General features: G+C 60.4%; 5 protein-coding genes and 1 non-coding gene across 6 annotated transcripts; 3 read left to right on the top strand and 3 right to left on the bottom strand.

The window, feature by feature from the left end:
• Window positions 1–1,767: 1,767 nt before the first annotated feature.
• A1Q1_06548 (putative Sec14 protein) lies at window positions 1,768–2,951 on the bottom strand (the record flags this gene model as incomplete). The annotated part of the gene is made up of 4 exons (XM_014321662.1): window positions 1,768–2,395; window positions 2,480–2,710; window positions 2,838–2,878; window positions 2,943–2,951. The coding sequence occupies 4 exons, from the start codon at window positions 2,949–2,951 to the stop codon at window positions 1,768–1,770; spliced, it is 909 nt and encodes a 302-aa protein (XP_014177137.1).
• Window positions 2,952–4,091: 1,140 nt separating this feature from the next.
• Window positions 4,092–8,627, top strand: A1Q1_06547 (calcium ion transporter; the record flags this gene model as incomplete). The annotated part of the gene is made up of 9 exons (XM_014321661.1): window positions 4,092–4,674; window positions 4,880–5,004; window positions 5,082–5,447; window positions 5,504–5,691; window positions 6,311–6,787; window positions 6,837–6,929; window positions 6,979–7,558; window positions 7,621–8,092; window positions 8,194–8,627. The coding sequence occupies 9 exons, from the start codon at window positions 4,092–4,094 to the stop codon at window positions 8,625–8,627; spliced, it is 3,318 nt and encodes a 1,105-aa protein (XP_014177136.1).
• Window positions 8,628–9,696: 1,069 nt separating this feature from the next.
• A1Q1_06546 (uncharacterized protein) lies at window positions 9,697–10,804 on the top strand (the record flags this gene model as incomplete). The annotated part of the gene is made up of 2 exons (XM_014321660.1): window positions 9,697–9,892; window positions 9,963–10,804. The coding sequence occupies 2 exons, from the start codon at window positions 9,697–9,699 to the stop codon at window positions 10,802–10,804; spliced, it is 1,038 nt and encodes a 345-aa protein (XP_014177135.1).
• A 396-nt stretch (window positions 10,805–11,200) lies between these two features.
• Window positions 11,201–11,870, bottom strand: A1Q1_06545 (carbohydrate-binding module family 13 protein/putative endo-1,3-beta-glucanase; the record flags this gene model as incomplete). The annotated part of the gene is made up of 3 exons (XM_014321659.1): window positions 11,201–11,442; window positions 11,497–11,618; window positions 11,686–11,870. 3 exons carry the CDS (start codon window positions 11,868–11,870, stop codon window positions 11,201–11,203), a joined length of 549 nt encoding a protein of 182 aa, XP_014177134.1.
• A 1,314-nt stretch (window positions 11,871–13,184) lies between these two features.
• Window positions 13,185–13,269, top strand: A1Q1_t445. Its single transcript has one exon. It is a non-coding gene; the product is annotated as a tRNA-Val (tRNA).
• Window positions 13,270–13,525: 256 nt separating this feature from the next.
• A1Q1_06544 (uncharacterized protein) lies at window positions 13,526–14,407 on the bottom strand (the record flags this gene model as incomplete). The annotated part of the gene is made up of 1 exon (XM_014321658.1): window positions 13,526–14,407. The coding sequence occupies one exon, from the start codon at window positions 14,405–14,407 to the stop codon at window positions 13,526–13,528; it is 882 nt and encodes a 293-aa protein (XP_014177133.1).
• Window positions 14,408–16,876: the final 2,469 nt, after the last annotated feature.

Genomic DNA, 16,876 nt, shown 5'->3' with positions numbered 1-16,876 from the left:
CAGAGAGTCTGAGTGGCAGCGGCGGCAGTACCGGGCTCAACGCCGTCCTCTTCTGGGACGACAGGCAGCTGCCTCCGCCTCTGACGGGGAGTTCCAGCTTCTCGACCAACCCCGGTGACTACTCCCTCTTTGCGCGGTCGCCGCATCTCTCGACCTATCCGGCTCATCGCGCCGAGTCCAACCCCCCTCTCTCAGACGAGGTCCTGAATTCCAGTCACGGAGCCTCTGAGGGAGGGCGGAGCTCGAGTGCCACGGGTGCCGCGGTGGCAGGGTCGTACCAAATGGGCAGCACCGATGGTCTGGGGGTCGAGTGTGACTCGCTCGACACCCTCACGGGCGGTCTGGGTGCGTTGGGCGGCCTCGGCGCGCCTCTGGTCTTGGGACCGCCGTTCGAACCTACCTACCACCGCCTCCCGTCCTCGATCTACCCAACCCATCCCCCACAGGCACCCCAGCCGGGCCTCGCCTACATTGTAAACGGCACGATCCATCCCCGCGATCTGCCCGGGTGGGCCGAACCCCCCTCTGCATCCTCCACGCTCAGCCTGAGGAGCGACTACACGCTCTACCCCGCTACAGCTGGCGTCGAGGGACGTTTCCGGGGAGAAATGCTGAGTCCCCAGCGGCCGGGAGGGGGGCAGGTGGACTGTGTCTCGCCGCATCGGCTCGGGCCCGGGTTCAGGTATGCGGGGATGATGAGCCCGGTGCGGTCGGGGTGGGTCGGCGAGTGCCACGGCCACAGCCGGTTTGAGGAGCGTGAGGCGCGTGAGGCGCGTGAGGCGCGTGAGGCGCGTTTCGACAGCCGCTTCGATCACGACGACGCGAAGGGCACGAAGGGCGATGGAAGTGGCCACAGACGCGAGGCGTTCGAGCGGAGCCGCAAGCGATCTCTCGGCTCGGACTCGGACTCAGACTGGACACCCGGCTCGTCCCCGCGCTCCCGCTCCCCGCCCCGCGCCCGCGCAGCGAACAGGGCCACGAAGCGTGCCGTCAGTCTGCAAACTGACCCCACCCGTCCTCCTCCCACCAAGCGCAGAGCCGTGTCGTACCCCTCCACCAGCTCTACTCCTCTCCCCCGCTCCTCCGCCTCGTACGACCTCGGCCGCCTCTCCGGCCGAGTGCTGAAAGGTCCTCCGCCGCAGAAACCCCTCACTCCTCTCTCGGACATTATTGCCGCCTCCTCGGCGGGCCTGAGGCATGCGGGGAGCGAGATATGGTACACGGACGACCGGCGTGCGCCGTACGGGGACGACATTGCCGTGCGCCGCGTGTGTGGCGAGTGTCACCTTGAGCAGGCCAACCGGAAGAACGTCACTTGGCGCATGGGGAGCTTGCCTGGCACCAGGCGCATGGTGCTCTGTAATCCCTGTGGACTGTATGAGAAGGAGAAGGGACGCAGACGGGCCGGGGCCATGTGGGGGATCAGGTATAATACGTATGAGGATGGGGAGTTTGATCCGGCCCTCAGCGTTGGGAAGAGGAGGGTTGGCAAGAAACGTGCGCGGCAGGAGTGAGTGCCACTCGGCGACGGGAGAGGATAACAGGAACGAGGAACAGCTCGACCGTGGGTGAACGACGTCACACCGACCTGCCCCCACGATTTCACCGAGATGGGGCATCAACAACCGACAGCCAGCCACGAAGACAAGGACATTTAGAACAGAGCGCTCGGATTAATAACAGCATGCATTTTATGTGAGATGGTCAAGGGCGGGGATCGTACAAGTCACATGCTCATGTCTACATTATACTTGAGAGGAGAGAAAGTTAAGCCGTGGCGGGGACAGCGCCCTCCTGGGCGACGACGTTCCAGGGTCCGGCGTTGGAGAGCGAGCACCCGCCGGCACAGTTGCACTTGCCGCCGAGGTTGGCGGGGAGGTTCTCGGCGGGAATGTACTCGAGGAGCTCCTTCTGGTAGTTCTTGCCAAGGATGTGGATCTTGGCCTGCGTCGCCGGGTCAAGCCAGGGCTTGACGAGCGACCACACGGTCGAGAACAGGTACGGCGCGTTGATGATGAACATGTTGCCCATCGTCTCGGGGTAGTTGTTCTGGCCGATCGAGGAGGCGGCAGACACGTAGTCCTTGACCTTGTAGAAGGTCGAAATACCGGCGTTGTGCAGGTCGAGGATCGTGCACGAGGTCTCAACGAGCTTGCCCGAGACCTTAGAGCAGGCAGGCAGACGCTGAGAAAGGAACGTCTCGTACTCGTACACGAGGTGCTGCAGCATGCGGTCCTGCGTCGTAATCTTGTACAGCGCGTTCACGTCCAGCTTGCCGAGCTGCTCAATGTAGACGGGCCTTCCGTCCTTGTCCGTCTTGTGGTAGAACTGGGGGTAGTACTTGTCGACCTCCTTGGCCTCCTTGTAGTCAAAGCCGTTCCTGTGGGTCAGCTTGCTGTCGGGACATCGGGAGCTCTAACACGCGCGCACGGCACCGCAGTGGACACGCGGCACAGTTGGCGATCGGCGCAGCACTCACTTGGCGAGGTCATCGGCGCCGAACGACTTGCGCCACTTCTCGTTCTCGGCCCACATCAGCTTGGCCTTGGGAATGTCGAACTTGCGCGCACGGAGGAAGCGGAGCAGCGTCTGGTCGTCGTAGCGGTTGTAGCCGACCGCGGCGATGGCGGCATCGAGGTCGGTGGGGTAGAGGCCCTCGGCAATGAGCTCCTCGCGGAACTGCTTGAGGGCAGCCTCCTGAGCGGCGTCGCTGGGACGTCAGCATGTGTGCCCGTGGGTATGGGTGCGAGGCAAGAAGCTTGGGTTGCGGAGCCGACATCGGCGTCTTGCTCTTGCCGCATCTCGCGAACCTAGCCGCGGGAAAGTTGGAAACTCACAGGTGACCGGGGTGTCCCGAGAGGGGGTCAGCAGTCTGAGCCTGTGCACTGTCAGCGCTGCGATGGGATGGGATGTGCTTGTGAGTGCATGTGCGGGTAACTCACGGTGGCCATGGTGTCTATAGGAGATAAGTGGGAACGACTGCAGAGAGTCGAAGAGGAGATTGTAGAAGGGAGGAGGAGAAGTAGGTAGTCGGGGGTTAAAGGTGATGCAATGGGTGTCAACAGAGTGGACGCAGCGCTGAGCGTCGTGGCGCGCGCTCTAAGATCGGGGCAGCCCTGAGACAAATGCTGCGTCGATAGTGGTTCCACCACCCAGCGCGTCCGCGCCGTATGCACTGCAACGGGCCGTCACCGATTCACCCAGTCCCTTCTCCATCCGGCAGCTTAGGCGTGCCGCCACGTGTGGCTGTCGGTGAATGGTGAGGAAGTAGCAGGCCTGCGGATAGGTTGGGTGCCTATTTGTATCCAGTAGCCCGCCTCTTCTGCGGGATGTCTGCCCAGCATGCCTAGCGTCAGCCTCGGCCAAGGACCCTGACCTTGGCGTCAATGGGTGGTGCCATCCCGGGCCGGTGGAGGCGGTGAGGAACCGGCATCGCCGGGGGAGTTCATGACAGCACGGGTCTGGGTCTAACGCTGACGGAGACGATGTCTAGGGCGTCCAGGGAGGATCGCGAGCGTCGAGGGACGGGCCATGTCAGTCACTCAGACACACCGCAGCAGCGAGAGAATCATACGCGTGCATCCCTCGCCCTCCTCACCCACGCCCCCGTGTCGTCGTTGTCGCGTACCTCCCCCCGATCCCCCCGGCGTGCACCCTCCGTCCCTGGGTTGGGCCTGCCCTCCTCCCCCCCGGCACCGCGTAGCCCCTCATAGCCCGAAGCCCCTCGGTATCGACACCTTCGCGTCCATCTGCACATCTCCACCCTTCCTTCTATCCTTTCATCCTCACCCTCTCCATCATCCGTCCATCCTTCTTCCGGCCTGATCGCACGACAATACACGCTATCCGCCCGAGCAGCCCCCTCGCACCGCAATCTGACGCCCGCACGCCCCTCTCCCCGCAGAGCCCCCGCCAGCGCCTAGCCTCGCTTTCCTCAATCCTCAATTCTGCCCACGGTCCGTGGCTTGGCTCCCCCCCCCGCGCCTCACCCTCACTCAGCGCCTGATCCCTCACACCCCCTCCTCCTCACGCGCCCTCCACGCCTTGGCCGTCGTCGTCAACATTAGCCCCCGCTGACCGGTTCCAACAACATGGCCTACCTTGGTCGACCCTCTGGAGGCGATTCTCCTTTCGCTATCGGCGATCGAGCAATGCGCGACACTTCTTCTCCTCAACCTCCCACTCAACGCAACCCCATCCCTCGCTCAAATTACATGGCCACCCCGTCCCCGTACGGCAGCGTCAGTGAAGAGGCCCGCCGTCGCTACGAAGAGCGCTACGCCCGTAAGCGCGCAGAGGAAGAGGCCAAGCGTCGCGAGGAGGCCATCGCCCAGCAGCAGGCTCAGCAGCCGCAACAGCCGCCTCTCCAGGCGAACCAGCTTCCCCCCAGACAGCAGCAGTACTCGGCCAGGCCGCCTCCCCAGCAGATGTATCAGCAAGGACAGCCGCCCCAGTACGCTGGCGGCCACCCCCAGCAGCGCCCTCCGCCCCAGCGCCAATACTCTGGCCACGGCCCTCCTCCCCGACAGCAGGAGATGTACCAGCAGCAGCCTCCCCAGCAGCAACAGCAGCAGCAGCAGTATCACCCGCAGCAGAGCCCGACCCAGCAGTACCACCAGCAAGGTCGCCAGCCGTCGTATCAGGGCCAGGGCGGATACCAGTCGCCTCCTCCTGGTCAGCCGTCTGCTGCTCAACAGTTGCAGCAGCAGTACCAGCAGCACCAGCAGTCGCCGCACCTGAACCACCGCACCTCGCAGCAGAGCATCCCTCCCCAGCAGCAGCAACAGCAGCAGGCGCCCCCTCCCCGGCAGCAGCAGCAGCAGCCCCAGTTCACGAACGAGGAGGCGGAGCTTCGTGCACTGTTCGTGTCTCATGTTAGATCCCGCTGACAACAGCTTCACTCAGTTCGACTCGTCGCGCACTGGTCAGCTGAGCTCGTATGACCTGCAGCGCTTGCTGGAGAAGGACGCCACTATGGAGGCGAGAGAAGACTGTGTTAAGATGGTGAGTGCCGTTACCTGGTTGAGCCTCTCTGTTCAGCACAGCTACTCTGGCCATCGTGCGTCTAGCTGACACTCCAGCTCATGAGCATCTTCGATACCGACCGCTCTGGATCTATCAACTTCATGGAGTTTGAGGGACTGTATCGCTACATCCAGGACTGGCACGGCATCTTTGGTCGCTTTGACCAGGACCAGTCTGGACTGATTGACCGTCGTGAGCTGCACGACGCTCTCGAGGGCTTTGGGTTCAGCCTGCCGAGCGACATGGTGCGCAAGCTGGAGAAGCGCTTTGCGCCCCCGCCCAAGGCTGGAGGGAACCAGAACACGGGCATCAGCTTTGACCGCTTCCTCATGGCGTGTGTCACGGTCAAGCACTACACCGAGGCGTTCCGCAACTTTGACCCGAACGGTACTGGGCGCGCGACGATGGACTACAACTCCTACGTGAGTGACTGCTGGAAAGTTGGCAGCGAGGCAGCTCCGCAATGGTTGCATTTCAGCTGACGATCAGATGGACATTATGCTGGACGCGCCGTCGTAGTTGGCTCCTGCGGGACGAGTCTGTGGATAGCAAGGAAGGTGTGTCGCCGATCTACGCTCGCGGAGTCAAGCACTGTGACGATAGGAGAAGCATGCGTTATGCATCCGAGATGTGTCTAGTTTTGAAGAGGTGGCCGGCCGATGTCCGGTTAGTCGGACCTGGAGACGGACGTGATCGCGCGGATCGTGTGGATCTGAGGTGCGAGGCTGGCGGGGGTCTGGAAGGGGCGCGACGTCATGGAGGTGTGTCACTGATTGGTCTGCAGTGTCTCGCTTGGAGATCGAGTGAGCAGCGTGGTGTGTGTGTGTGTGACGTCTGGCAGTCCAGGCTGTCCCAAGTGGGTTAAGGCCAAAGTGGAGTACCAATCGGCGGCTCAGGCACAGTTGCTGTTGACCCTTTGTCCTATTTAAAAGGAATTATTTGTTTACGACGAGGCAAAGCACCAGGGGAATCGCAATCGCAGAACCAACCGCAGACCATCCGGCAGGGTCTTGGCATTGCGACCGAGCTATTATTACACCCTCTCTATGCCCTCCGTCCTGACCTCCCGCAGGTCTGGCACCACACACCACTGGTTTCTACCCGCAGATCCACCCGTCATTCTGGGTCAGATGCCTTATATGCCTGCACGCTCGCTCGCTCGCACTACGTAAAGCTTGCACCCTCCCTCCCCTCGCCGAACTTCCGTCCCGCTCCATTATTTACCCTCTACTACCTTTTGCCTCTGACCTCTCTTTCCAACTTCAGTCTCTCCTTAACCTCACAGATCTGCTTCAGCTGCAGCCATGTCGTACGGCGCCCCCTTCAGCGCCTCGCCGCTCAGCACTCCCAACGTCGGAGAGGACACCGACGTCCCGCCCCTCGACAACGCCACCTACTCGAACACGACCCCTCACACCTCCTCGCCTCTTGCCTCTATCCCCGCCGGCTCCCCTCCTCCCGCAATCAACGCTCCCCAAACCGACAATGGCTACCTCGCCCCGCCTCAGGCGCCCTCGGCGCAATTCTCGCCGCAACAGCGTCCAGTCCGGAGCTCGACCCAGCCCATGGCCCCTGTAGTTAGAGAGAACAGCGGCCCGATCCAGCTCCCCCGCCGCCGAAGGACGCACCCCGTTTCTAGGAATACAGAGGACATGCCTGCCGTGCAGCGCGTCGTGTCCGACCTCTTCACGCCTGAGCGCAAGGTTGGGCCGGCGCCGACGTTCTGGCAGAGTATCAGGGCGTTCTTCACCTCGAGCTGGATGTGAGTGTGTGCGAGCAGTGCCGCAGGCACTGCGAGATGCGTCTTTCAGTCTGTCGGTCACGCAGGCCGCGCAGTTGATCGTTGACGACGCGCGCGGAATGATCAGACTGCGTCTACGGCAAATGGCTCAGCTTGAACCGAGGTGATCGACGATCATTCCGACGCCACTTACCGCTATTCCGTGCTGACAGCAGTAACGTGCTCCTCGTCTTCATCCCGGTCGGCTGGGCGCTGCACTTTGTCAAGTCGGGGGGTAACAAGTCGATCTCTGACACGGCCGTGTTCTGCGTCAACTTCATCGCCATCATTCCCCTGGCTGGTCTGCTGGGTTTCTCGACCGAGGAGGTCGCGATGCGCGTCGGCCAGACGCTCGGCGGCCTCATCAACGCCACGCTCGGCAACGCCGTCGAGCTCATTGTCGCCATCATTGCGCTGATCAAGTGCGAGATTGCCGTGACGCAGTCGTCGCTCATTGGCTCTATTCTTTCGAATCTGCTGCTCGTGCTTGGCATGTGCTTCTTCGCGGGCGGCATCAAGTACTCGGAACAGACGGTCAAGGGCACGGTGGGCCAGCTGAACGCCTCGCTGCTGCTTGTTTCGGTCATTGCGGTGCTCATCCCCTCCGCGTTCCACTTCTCCATCAACTCGAGCAACACCCAGAACGGCGACGCACGCCTCACGCAGGAGGTCGAGCAGAAGGACATCCTCTCCATGTCGCACGGTGTCGCCGTCATCCTGCTGGTCATCTACTGCTCCAGTCTCATCTTCCAGGTGCGTAATGCTAAGTATCTATGCGCTGATGACAGATGTGGACCCACGCCTCTCTCTATAAGGACGAGGAGGTGTCTCTGTCCACGCCCTATGGGCCCGAGATGTCCGCCGTCCCAGGCCGCGTGAAGAACAAGGCTAAGCGCGTGCGCCGCCGCATCCGCATCCCCAGGCGCAAGGCGCCGACCGACGTCGAGACCGCCGCCGTCAAGGTCGAGCCCGGAGCGACGACGACCGCCACCTCGGGTCCTAATGGCACGACGCTCGACCGCGTCTCCTCGGGCAGCTCCTCGAGCTCGGCCGACTCGGACGACGAGGAGATCCCCCAGATGAACCTCCCCGTCACCATTGCCATGATGATTGTCACCGCCGTCATTGTCGGCGTCACGGCCGAGTTCATGGTCAGCGCCATTGACGGACTGGTCGAGAGCAACCCCTCGCTCTCGGCCGAGTTTGTCGGCCTCATCCTCCTCCCCATCGTCTCCAATGCCGCTGAGCACTTCACCGCCGTCTCGGTGTCGGTCAAGGATAAGATTGGTAAGTCATTGCAGCCGAAGATACGGGGCGCCCCACATCTCAAGCCCCCAAGCACCCAGTTGCTCGCTGCGTTCGCTCACTCGCTCACTCGCTAACGTTAGACCTCTCCATCGCCGTCGCGGTCGGTTCCTCTATCCAAGTCGCCATGTTTGTGATCCCCGTCGTGCAGCTGCTCGCGTGGTGCATCTCGAAACCGATGACGATGCTGTTCGACCCGTTCGAGGCCGTCGTGCTCTTCTTCTCGGTCCTGATTGTGAACCAGACGCTCGCCGACGGACGGAGTAACTGGATGGAAGGCGTCGTGCTCATGCTCCTGTATCTGCTTATCGCGATTGCGTTTTGGTGTAAGTATCCTCGCGGGGGAGGGCCGAAGGCCGCCGAAGGCCCGACGCCGCAGACCTCTGATGCGCCGTCGTCGCTGTTGGGCCCAGCTGGGCCCAGCTGGGCCAGTGCAAGCATCAAACGAGCCAAGGACGACGAAATGCTACCGGAGACTGTACTGCAGTTCTGTGGAAACGATCTGGTCCCAGGCTGAGGCTCGTCCCCCCATCCCTCTTGCCAGAGTATCGCTGACATGCAGACTACGTCCCCGTTGCGCAGTTCATTGCGTGCCACTAAGCGCGCCGCTGGCCGCTTACCCTCTCACCTGCCTACTCGCTGCGTCATCTCCCCTCGTGTCACGAGAGGACGTCGCTCGCTCTCGCTCGCGAGTAGGGCAAACCCGCACTTCCGCGTGTTTTTCATTTTACCGGCTTTATATATTCCCGCATGTCTTTCAATGCATTAATCGTACACGCATCCGGCCAACAGCACGGAGGGAGTCGGGGCGGTGATGAGAGGGAGTGGAGATAGCGGAAGCTGGACGAAAGATACGCCGAGTGTTTGCCGCGGCTATTGGCTTATCCTGAATGACAGATGCCTCGTTGCAAAAAGTCAAGTCGGACAACTCTTGCTGTAGAGAGGATTCCGGTGCAGCACAGTACCTCCTATGCTATCAGTGCATCTCGACAGGCAGCGATAAGCACATGAGGGCGAAGATAACCAGCGTAGAGCACCAAGCGGTGAAGAAGTCTTGTCCGATCGGTGTTCAGCCGGATCACTAGGGATTCTGACGTGTGCCCACCTTTATATTCCTTCTGGCGTCGTAACGACGTCAGGTGAGGGGAGTAGTGACGACGAAAAGAAGGGAGGAGTAGTGAAGGGACAGACCCGGCTGATCTCCAAATCTCCCTCCATCGTTACCCTCTTTCTTCTCTTCCCTCAGTTCCAGGCTCAAGAGCTTCGGAGGCAGGACACGAGAGGAAGATGGTTATTTCCGCTCCTGCTCGTGTGCGTATAAACCAGTCGTCTGACTCGAATCCTACATGCCTCGGCGAACTCCATGAACCCTTTCCGTCTCCAGACATACATAAGATCTCTCGTTGCTCTCTTCTCCATCGTTTCCCGCTTGCTCGTCATCACTGACACACTCCTCACTGACTACCCACTTTCGAGCATTACACTCCCGCACCACCTCCGGCTTACTCCATCGCAACTCAAAGCTCCGATCTCGCCACCCGGCCATCTCCGACACCCCGATACCACCAACGGCAGCGAGGCGAAGAATGCCGATCCTCGCCGAGCTTTTCCTCGTCGCACTTCTGCTCGCTTGTTATGCTGGATACAAGTATTACAGCGCAGCAAGGGGGAACAAGAGGGCCGTCGAGACTGGTCTCGGGCCCATTGAGCCTATGAGTGGCGGATGGGCGCGGGGACCGGCACAGCACCGGCCCTTCAAGCCGATTTACCACATTACCATGGGTGAGTCGGAGCTTTCACTTGCGTTCGAGCCGGCCCGAAATGTCTGTGTGTATATGCTGACCAATTCCAGCGCTCAAGAACGCCGCCCCGAGCGACTGGATTACGATCGACAGCGACTTCACGTCACGCCTGTCGTTGCGCGGCCGCCTGCTGTCCGAAAAGGGGCGGGGCGTGCACGGCGTCGTGCCCGGGGGCGAAGCGGCGGTGATGGACCTGTACAACTCGCTGTACGCGTATCTTCCCGCGCGCTACCCGGACATCTTCACGACAAAGGCCAACCAGCTGCACAACAAGCTGAACGGGGCGTACTTCCCCCTCTCTCCACCCGACCCCCTCGAGGCACTGCAGAACATCGCGACGACGGTCGAGGAGGACTTCTTCCTCCTCGTGCAGGAACCAAGTGGGCACCGGTGTGTCGCGTTCGTGTGCTGCTTCCCCTCCGGCTTTGACCCAGCGTCCAAGCTCGGTAAAGGGTTGGGCGCGATCCACGCCCCGGTGCCCAGTTACGAGCGCATCGGGCCCAGCATGGAGCGCTTCTTCGGCAAAGTCCAGGTCGGCAAGCCCGTGACGCGCATGAACTGGGCCGTGCAGGTCGACGGCGTCCTGTTCAACAGTGGCAGCAACCACATCGTCGGCGAGGACCAGGAGGACGTCGACCCCGACAGCGTCGATGTCTCCCAGGCGCATTTGCGCGTCGAACACCAGACCCTCACGCGCCTGCCCGATAGCAAGGCGCTCGTCTTCTCGTTCAAGACTTATCTCTATCCCCTGTCGCAGGTTAAGGCGGAGGGACTGGGGCCGCAGTTTGCGGACGCGATCGAGGGACTGCAGAAGGGAAACGCGCCGGGGATGTGGACCTACAAGGCTGCTGTGAGGTGGGGACCCAAGAGCGTAGAGTATCTGCGCTCTTGAGGAGATAAGAGGTTGGAGAGAAGATTGTAAGAAGAGAAGAATAGAATGCAACATGCCCGTTCGATCACCAGATACCAAACGATCAAGTAGCACAGAAGTGGCACAGTTGGATCTCGTTTCACTCTCCCTCCCAACATTGCTCGCACGCATCAGGAGTAAGAAAACTACAGAACATGTTGGACTTTTATCGATTGTGTCTGAGTCATGGACCCGGGCACCGGCGATAAGCTTGACGTGCAAGAGGTAGCGTTGCGGTAGAGAGGCGAACGACACTGGTACATAGTAACACATAAGGTGGTAGACGCTTGCGCTCCCGCTCCCGCTTCCGATCCTGCCATCCTTGATACTTGCTTCTTCCATGAGCCAAAGAGGGACGGGGCTGTGCATGCTTCACTATCAGTCAGCGCAGTCCGGCACGATGTCAGGCTGCAGCGTGCAGCGGACTCTCCAAGCCTGGTTCTTATTGCACGAGCACTCCCAGATCTGTAGATCGGGGCGCCCCCGGGCGTCTCCTCCGGGGACGTCGAGGCAAAAGTTGGTGCCGGCAAGCTTGACCTGGCCATTCGCCACGATCCACTCCTGGGGCGGGTGGTTGTCGATGCACTGCCAGAGCTTGACGATTGCACCATTGTGCGGGTCTGGAGGTCGGTCAATCCCCGAAGACGCAACGACGTAGCACAGTCGTGACTCACCGAGACCGGCATCGATGCACCACTTCTCGCCAGGCTTTCCCGTAGCCGTCAGCAGATGCCCGCTCTTGCCGGGGGTGAAGCGGAGGGCCGAGCCCATGTATAGGGCTACTCCGGGAGCGCTGCTGTCAGACACTGCATGCTGACATACAGACACTCAGACACCTCCCCACGTCGGCGCGGGAGACTCACAGGGTGATCCTGTCACCGTTCTCATGGGTGACTGGGACCTTGCCGACCTCGTAGGAGGGGAACCAGAATTCACGCGAGTTGGTGTACGGTGCCAGCGGATCTGGGTTCCACTGCAAGTGGCGCCAGCGCTCTTGCGCCATGGCCGCCGTCGCGAGCGCAGTGAGGTAGATGAGAGTCGAGAGCATCCTGTGGGTGTTCCCCGTGGGTGTTCACTGTCCTCGCTGAGCTAGACCGCGGGACCTCTTATATGTGCGGCCCGGATGAGCTCACTGCCGCCGATTGTGCTGCGCTGGGAAGGCCGAGGTCAGTCGACTCCGACGACGATCGATCAGCTGACGGTGCAACCAAGCGACAAGAGAGGCACTGTGGGGTGACGGATTCACATCATATTCACCCCGCTTCCGTTGTCGCTTCGCGGTGCAGATCCCCCAATCCCAACTCCCCCACAGGCGACACCGTTCAGCCCACCCCTCATGCAACAGGAACAGTAACACTGCTTCTGCACAAAGTTCGAATCCACAGAACATGGTGCTTTCTGGACTCTCGGCCCCGAGCCCTCGGTGTTGTGACGCTGGAGTCGCGATGCTCACGCACCCCGTCGTCATTCTGCAGCTCCTGCCGGGTTTTCATCTGAGCCCACTTGAAGGGCAGACTGGGTCTGGAGCTTCCCAGGTCTCTGGACCCGACGTCTGGGCGATGCGATCAGAGAGCCATTAATCACGGCCCGCCCGGCCCGCAGGACAGCTGCTCTCGTCAATGACTGTCTGCCTGATCACCTGTCACACAGGCTCGGTCGAGACATTCTCTCCCCATTTCCGATCCCACATCTTGCTGCCGCTCTTAACCTTCGCCTTTCACGTTCGGTTCCGAAATTGCTGACCATGCTCAGATAAGCACTCTGTCCCGTCCCGTGATCGCAACAGCCGTGCATACCTGAGCACCCCCCCTCACGACAGTGGCGTTTCGCTTCACCTCTAAGAGAGAGGGGGGAGGACATGGACATATGAGGGAAGAGAGGGCAAGTCCGAGAACGAGCCGTTGCCGGCACGGCTTCTCGACCACCAAGTTGAAAGCGCTGGACAATGCCCTAGTCGTCGCGTTTCTGCGAGCCCTCGATAGAGCTTACCGTATGTGCCGGCGCCATTGGCGCCTCCGCTGCCAGTCCGACTCAAGCACTACCGAGTCTCCACGGCGTCGCACGGCGTGCCTGCAGAGGCGGTCGGCCCCCCAGACATTGCCTGTCTGTCCCCAACGGTGGTTTGAGGTGGCGATGTCATATTCCCGGAGTACAAGGGCGCATACTTCGTCATCCTGCCCAGAGTGACAGCTGCCGACAGCACAGTCCCCCACGTACTCTTCTTCCCGCTGCTCAGGTGTCATCCTGTCTTCCCTCCATGCAGCTTCTTGCCCAGCTTGAAGTATGACTGCTGCACACGCTCGCACCCGCCGCCGTTGCGCCCTGGTCCGGCGCCCTGCGCCCCTCACGTGTCCATGATTCGGGCCACTTAGCTCAGTTGGTTAGAGCGTATGCTTAACACTTGTGGATTACGCATAAGGTCGGCGGTTCGACCCCGCCAGAGGTCATCTTTTTCACGTTCACACTCGGCCTCAGTGAGTGCCTTTCGCTCCGCTCTATTAGCTATCTGCTGTTGTAGTGGGACCAGACGGTCGTGCAGACGCCGTAGGCTACAGGATAGTGGGTTACCAGCGGTATGCTGGGCGCGTTGATTGTTTACATTCCCGTCAAAGCCAATCTTATCTCTGACGTCACTTACGAGATTACATTGGCGGGAACTATCGTCTTTGGGTCATCGGATGCAGTCATTATACATGGATACTTTTACGGAGAGTACGGAGGGGGAGGCTCGTAAGCTGGGGGAGCGACAGTCTGCGGCCGCCTCTTCTCGCTTGATGGGGGAAGGAGCCTTTCGATCACGCACGCAGCGTAACCCTTCTGCGCCATCATCTCCTGCGCAACCTGCCTCAGATCCCGGTGCAATCTGCGCACCTCTGGGGGCAGACTGGACGTGTTGATAAGCCTGGCCGCCCGGAAGACATAGTCATCCATCCCGTCCATGAGCCAGATACTCTCCCTCGCATGCGGGAGGCGGACCATTTCAGCGTCGAGACCCAGATACTCCCTCCATTGCTGGGGCAGGGTACCGTACGTCTCCAAATGCTGCAGATGGGCAAGGTACGACGCGAACAGGTCCAGGGCCCATTCTTCCCGCTCCATGATGGCCTCACATCGCCTCTCGAGCTCTCGTACCCGCGAGCCAAAGGTTGACTCGAACCGGACCATTGGGCCCGCTACGGCGCTGGCGAAGGGGAGGGCGTACACGTCCCGAAGGGCTGATAGGCGGCGATACGTGTCGTCGAGATCGGACTGAAGGGTGGCATAGGCTTGGCAGAGGTCGGAGCGGGAGCATGAGGTCCGCATTCCCTGGCTTGTGGTGTAGTAGAACGTGGTGAAGAGGTATGGTGGCGGGGAGAGGCTGGCGAAGAAGCCAGACGGCTTCTCTGACGAGCGGGCGATACGTGCAATTGGCTTGTGTCTGTTGCGAACGAAGATGTTGTGTTCTGTGCGTGATGGAGGAAGGATCTTGGCGCAGAAGGCGGCGGCGTGGTCATGGTTGGAGGAGAAGAGCTCGCTGGGCTTGTAGGGGACATGTTCAAGCTCCTCCTCGATCCATTTCTGGAGGTACGTTGTGATGGCGTTCATGACGAGCTTGTTGTCAGACTACCGTATGTACGAGCAGATGAAGGAAGTTTGTGATGCATGGAACAAGGGGGGGGGAAGGTGGTTTGTTTATACGGGTTGTTTTTGCATGGTCGCTCTGAATGGCTTAATGACAAGTGGCGACGCTATTGAGACCATCCGCAGTCTGATCAATGGGGTAGATCTGAGATGGAGGCTGGTCCGCTCATGTGGCTGGCTGCTGGTGAGCATGTGGGTTGGCCTTGTTCATGACCACCGAGGAAGCCGAGGTTGGCTGACAGATGAATGCATGCTTAGATGGCGGAGCAGATTGCGATTGCAGCGTGCTCTCACAGTGACTTCGCTGCAGATGCTTGAATGTTGGAGAGTTGATGGATCGCGACGGCCATGAACGGTGTAGGCTCCGGCGGTCACATCCGATAGACGGATCGGCAGGAGCTCCTCGCAGGACCACTGGTTGAAGTCACGCGCGATCGAGTGATCGACGGGGCTAGACCTTCTCTTACAACTTCGCAGTCTTGTGTTGATCTGACACGTCGTTTTGAACACGGAACTAACTTGACTTGCCTGTAGACGCGAGTCCTTTTGTGTGCGTTGTGCTATCGATCTTCGCTCGTTGGTTTGTCGGTTTTACTATTGAGGCGGACGGCGATATCTAACATCAGAGGTCTCATCGAGCCAGTTATCATCCTGAGAGTGGCAACAGGGGAGCTGAGCTAGGAAGCTAAACAGGATCCTTGCCGTGCTCATACTCAACACTTGCACCCAAGAGCCCGCCTTAGCTCGCCACCGGTCACTAAGCCCCGCTTGAGGACCACAGCGAGAGGCCAAACCTCAAGACTCTACGCCTAACGCCCCGTGCATGTCATTCTTGCCGCAGGCGTCTGCCCGCATGCAACTGTGCTCAAACCAGCTCCGACGGCCCCGGCCTTGCTCCGCCTTGGCGTATTAGTGCAGAGTGTGGCGTTCGTGGCCAGGCTCAGCGATCAGTGTCTTCGCCCTTCCAGCTTGCACTGCGCACATCTGCGGAGCCAAGTGATCAAGTGAGCGTGTGTCCAGGCTCTCGACCCCTATTTCCGTGCCCTGCATGCCTTGCCATGTGCGTTCCAATGTGGAAGGTGTAGAACGCCGCCTCACGCAGGGTGACGCCTGATTGGATTCCAGTAATCGCTCACTACGGCTCGCTCTGTGCGATCTGTGCGCCGCACAGCAAGTCACTGTGAGTCACGCTGTGCTTATCATGAGCTCGGAGGAAGAGGTGTGCGGGCATGTGCGGGTCGAGAGTACAGTGCACCGATCTCTTTGTTGGTCACCGCACTCTTCTCTGACTCACCGACGCTCTGCATCCTAGCGCGTTGGCGCGTCCTGGTGTTGCGGCGTTCACCTGTTCCAGTCTAGGCTTCTGCATCCGAGCATCCGAGACTCGTGACATGGGTGCGCATGTGCCTCAACCTCGACCCCGATCGGCCGGCGCGGCCGGTGCGTGTTGCCCGATCTCTTGGTGCCGTAATTGAGTGCCCACGGAAGGATTGGGCAAGTCCGGTCGCAGGTCCGGAGGTCCGGTTACCTGGCTTGTAAACCGGCATGTCAAACTCTGTCGGACCACGACCGGAACGTGGACCGGTTCCTTTGCTTCTTGTTCGGATTCCCAGCGCAGCATACATGTGGCTGTTGTTGGTACCCTTTAACTCGCGTGCGGGGGACACGGGCTACATCATGCGATACACTCTCGCATCGCATGACGTATGGTGACTAGCCGCGGTGGTGGAGACGAGTGAGAGGAGGGCACTAATCTTATCAAGTTCGTCTGTGGCCCAGGGTCTCCACGCCTCTACACCCTGAGGAGTGCAATGACCCTGGGGACGGCCGAGTCAGGCATTTTTGGGTCCAGCGGGGTGAAGCATAATTCGCTTTGACCCGGAACCAGAGAAGTGTTTGACGCAGAACCGCCCAAGGATGTGACAGAACCCTCCGAAGGAAGTCTCAAGAAGCTCAAGATAGCACCGGCGCACCCGGACATCTGATCGGCCTGACCGGCCGGCTCCAACTGCTGCAACTCGTGACTCCCTCATGCCCACTTTGGGTACCTGCTTGCCGATCACGAGACGTGGCATGGGCAGCAGTGCCGGCTGCGTCCTTCGCAGCATTCGCAAGGAGGCTCTGTCCTTAGCCATCTTAGCGCTGGCTTCGTGTTCCCGCAGCACACGTCGGATAGGGAACGTAGCGCCAGGGTGGTGTCCGCCGTTACGACACCCTAGTATCCTTGGAGTGTCCTGGAGCGTCCTTAGAGGCGTCTAGGGTATACCCTTAGTTTAAAAAAAAGTCGAAGAGCACGATGTTGGCCGCCACCCTTCCACCGAGTGGTCCCCGCAGGAACGTAGGAACGCAGGTGAGGTGTGAATGGCACTACGGGGGCGTTACTATATTCCGCTACAGACTTTTCCCTAATACTGCAACGCCGAGTAATTCCAG

This window comes from Trichosporon asahii (genome assembly GCF_000293215.1).
Source record: "Trichosporon asahii var. asahii CBS 2479 unplaced genomic scaffold scaffold00075, whole genome shotgun sequence".
Classification (NCBI taxonomy): domain Eukaryota; kingdom Fungi; phylum Basidiomycota; class Tremellomycetes; order Trichosporonales; family Trichosporonaceae; genus Trichosporon; species Trichosporon asahii.
The sequence above is the reverse complement of the archived record's forward strand: the minus strand, read 5'-3'. Positions and strand labels throughout refer to the sequence as shown.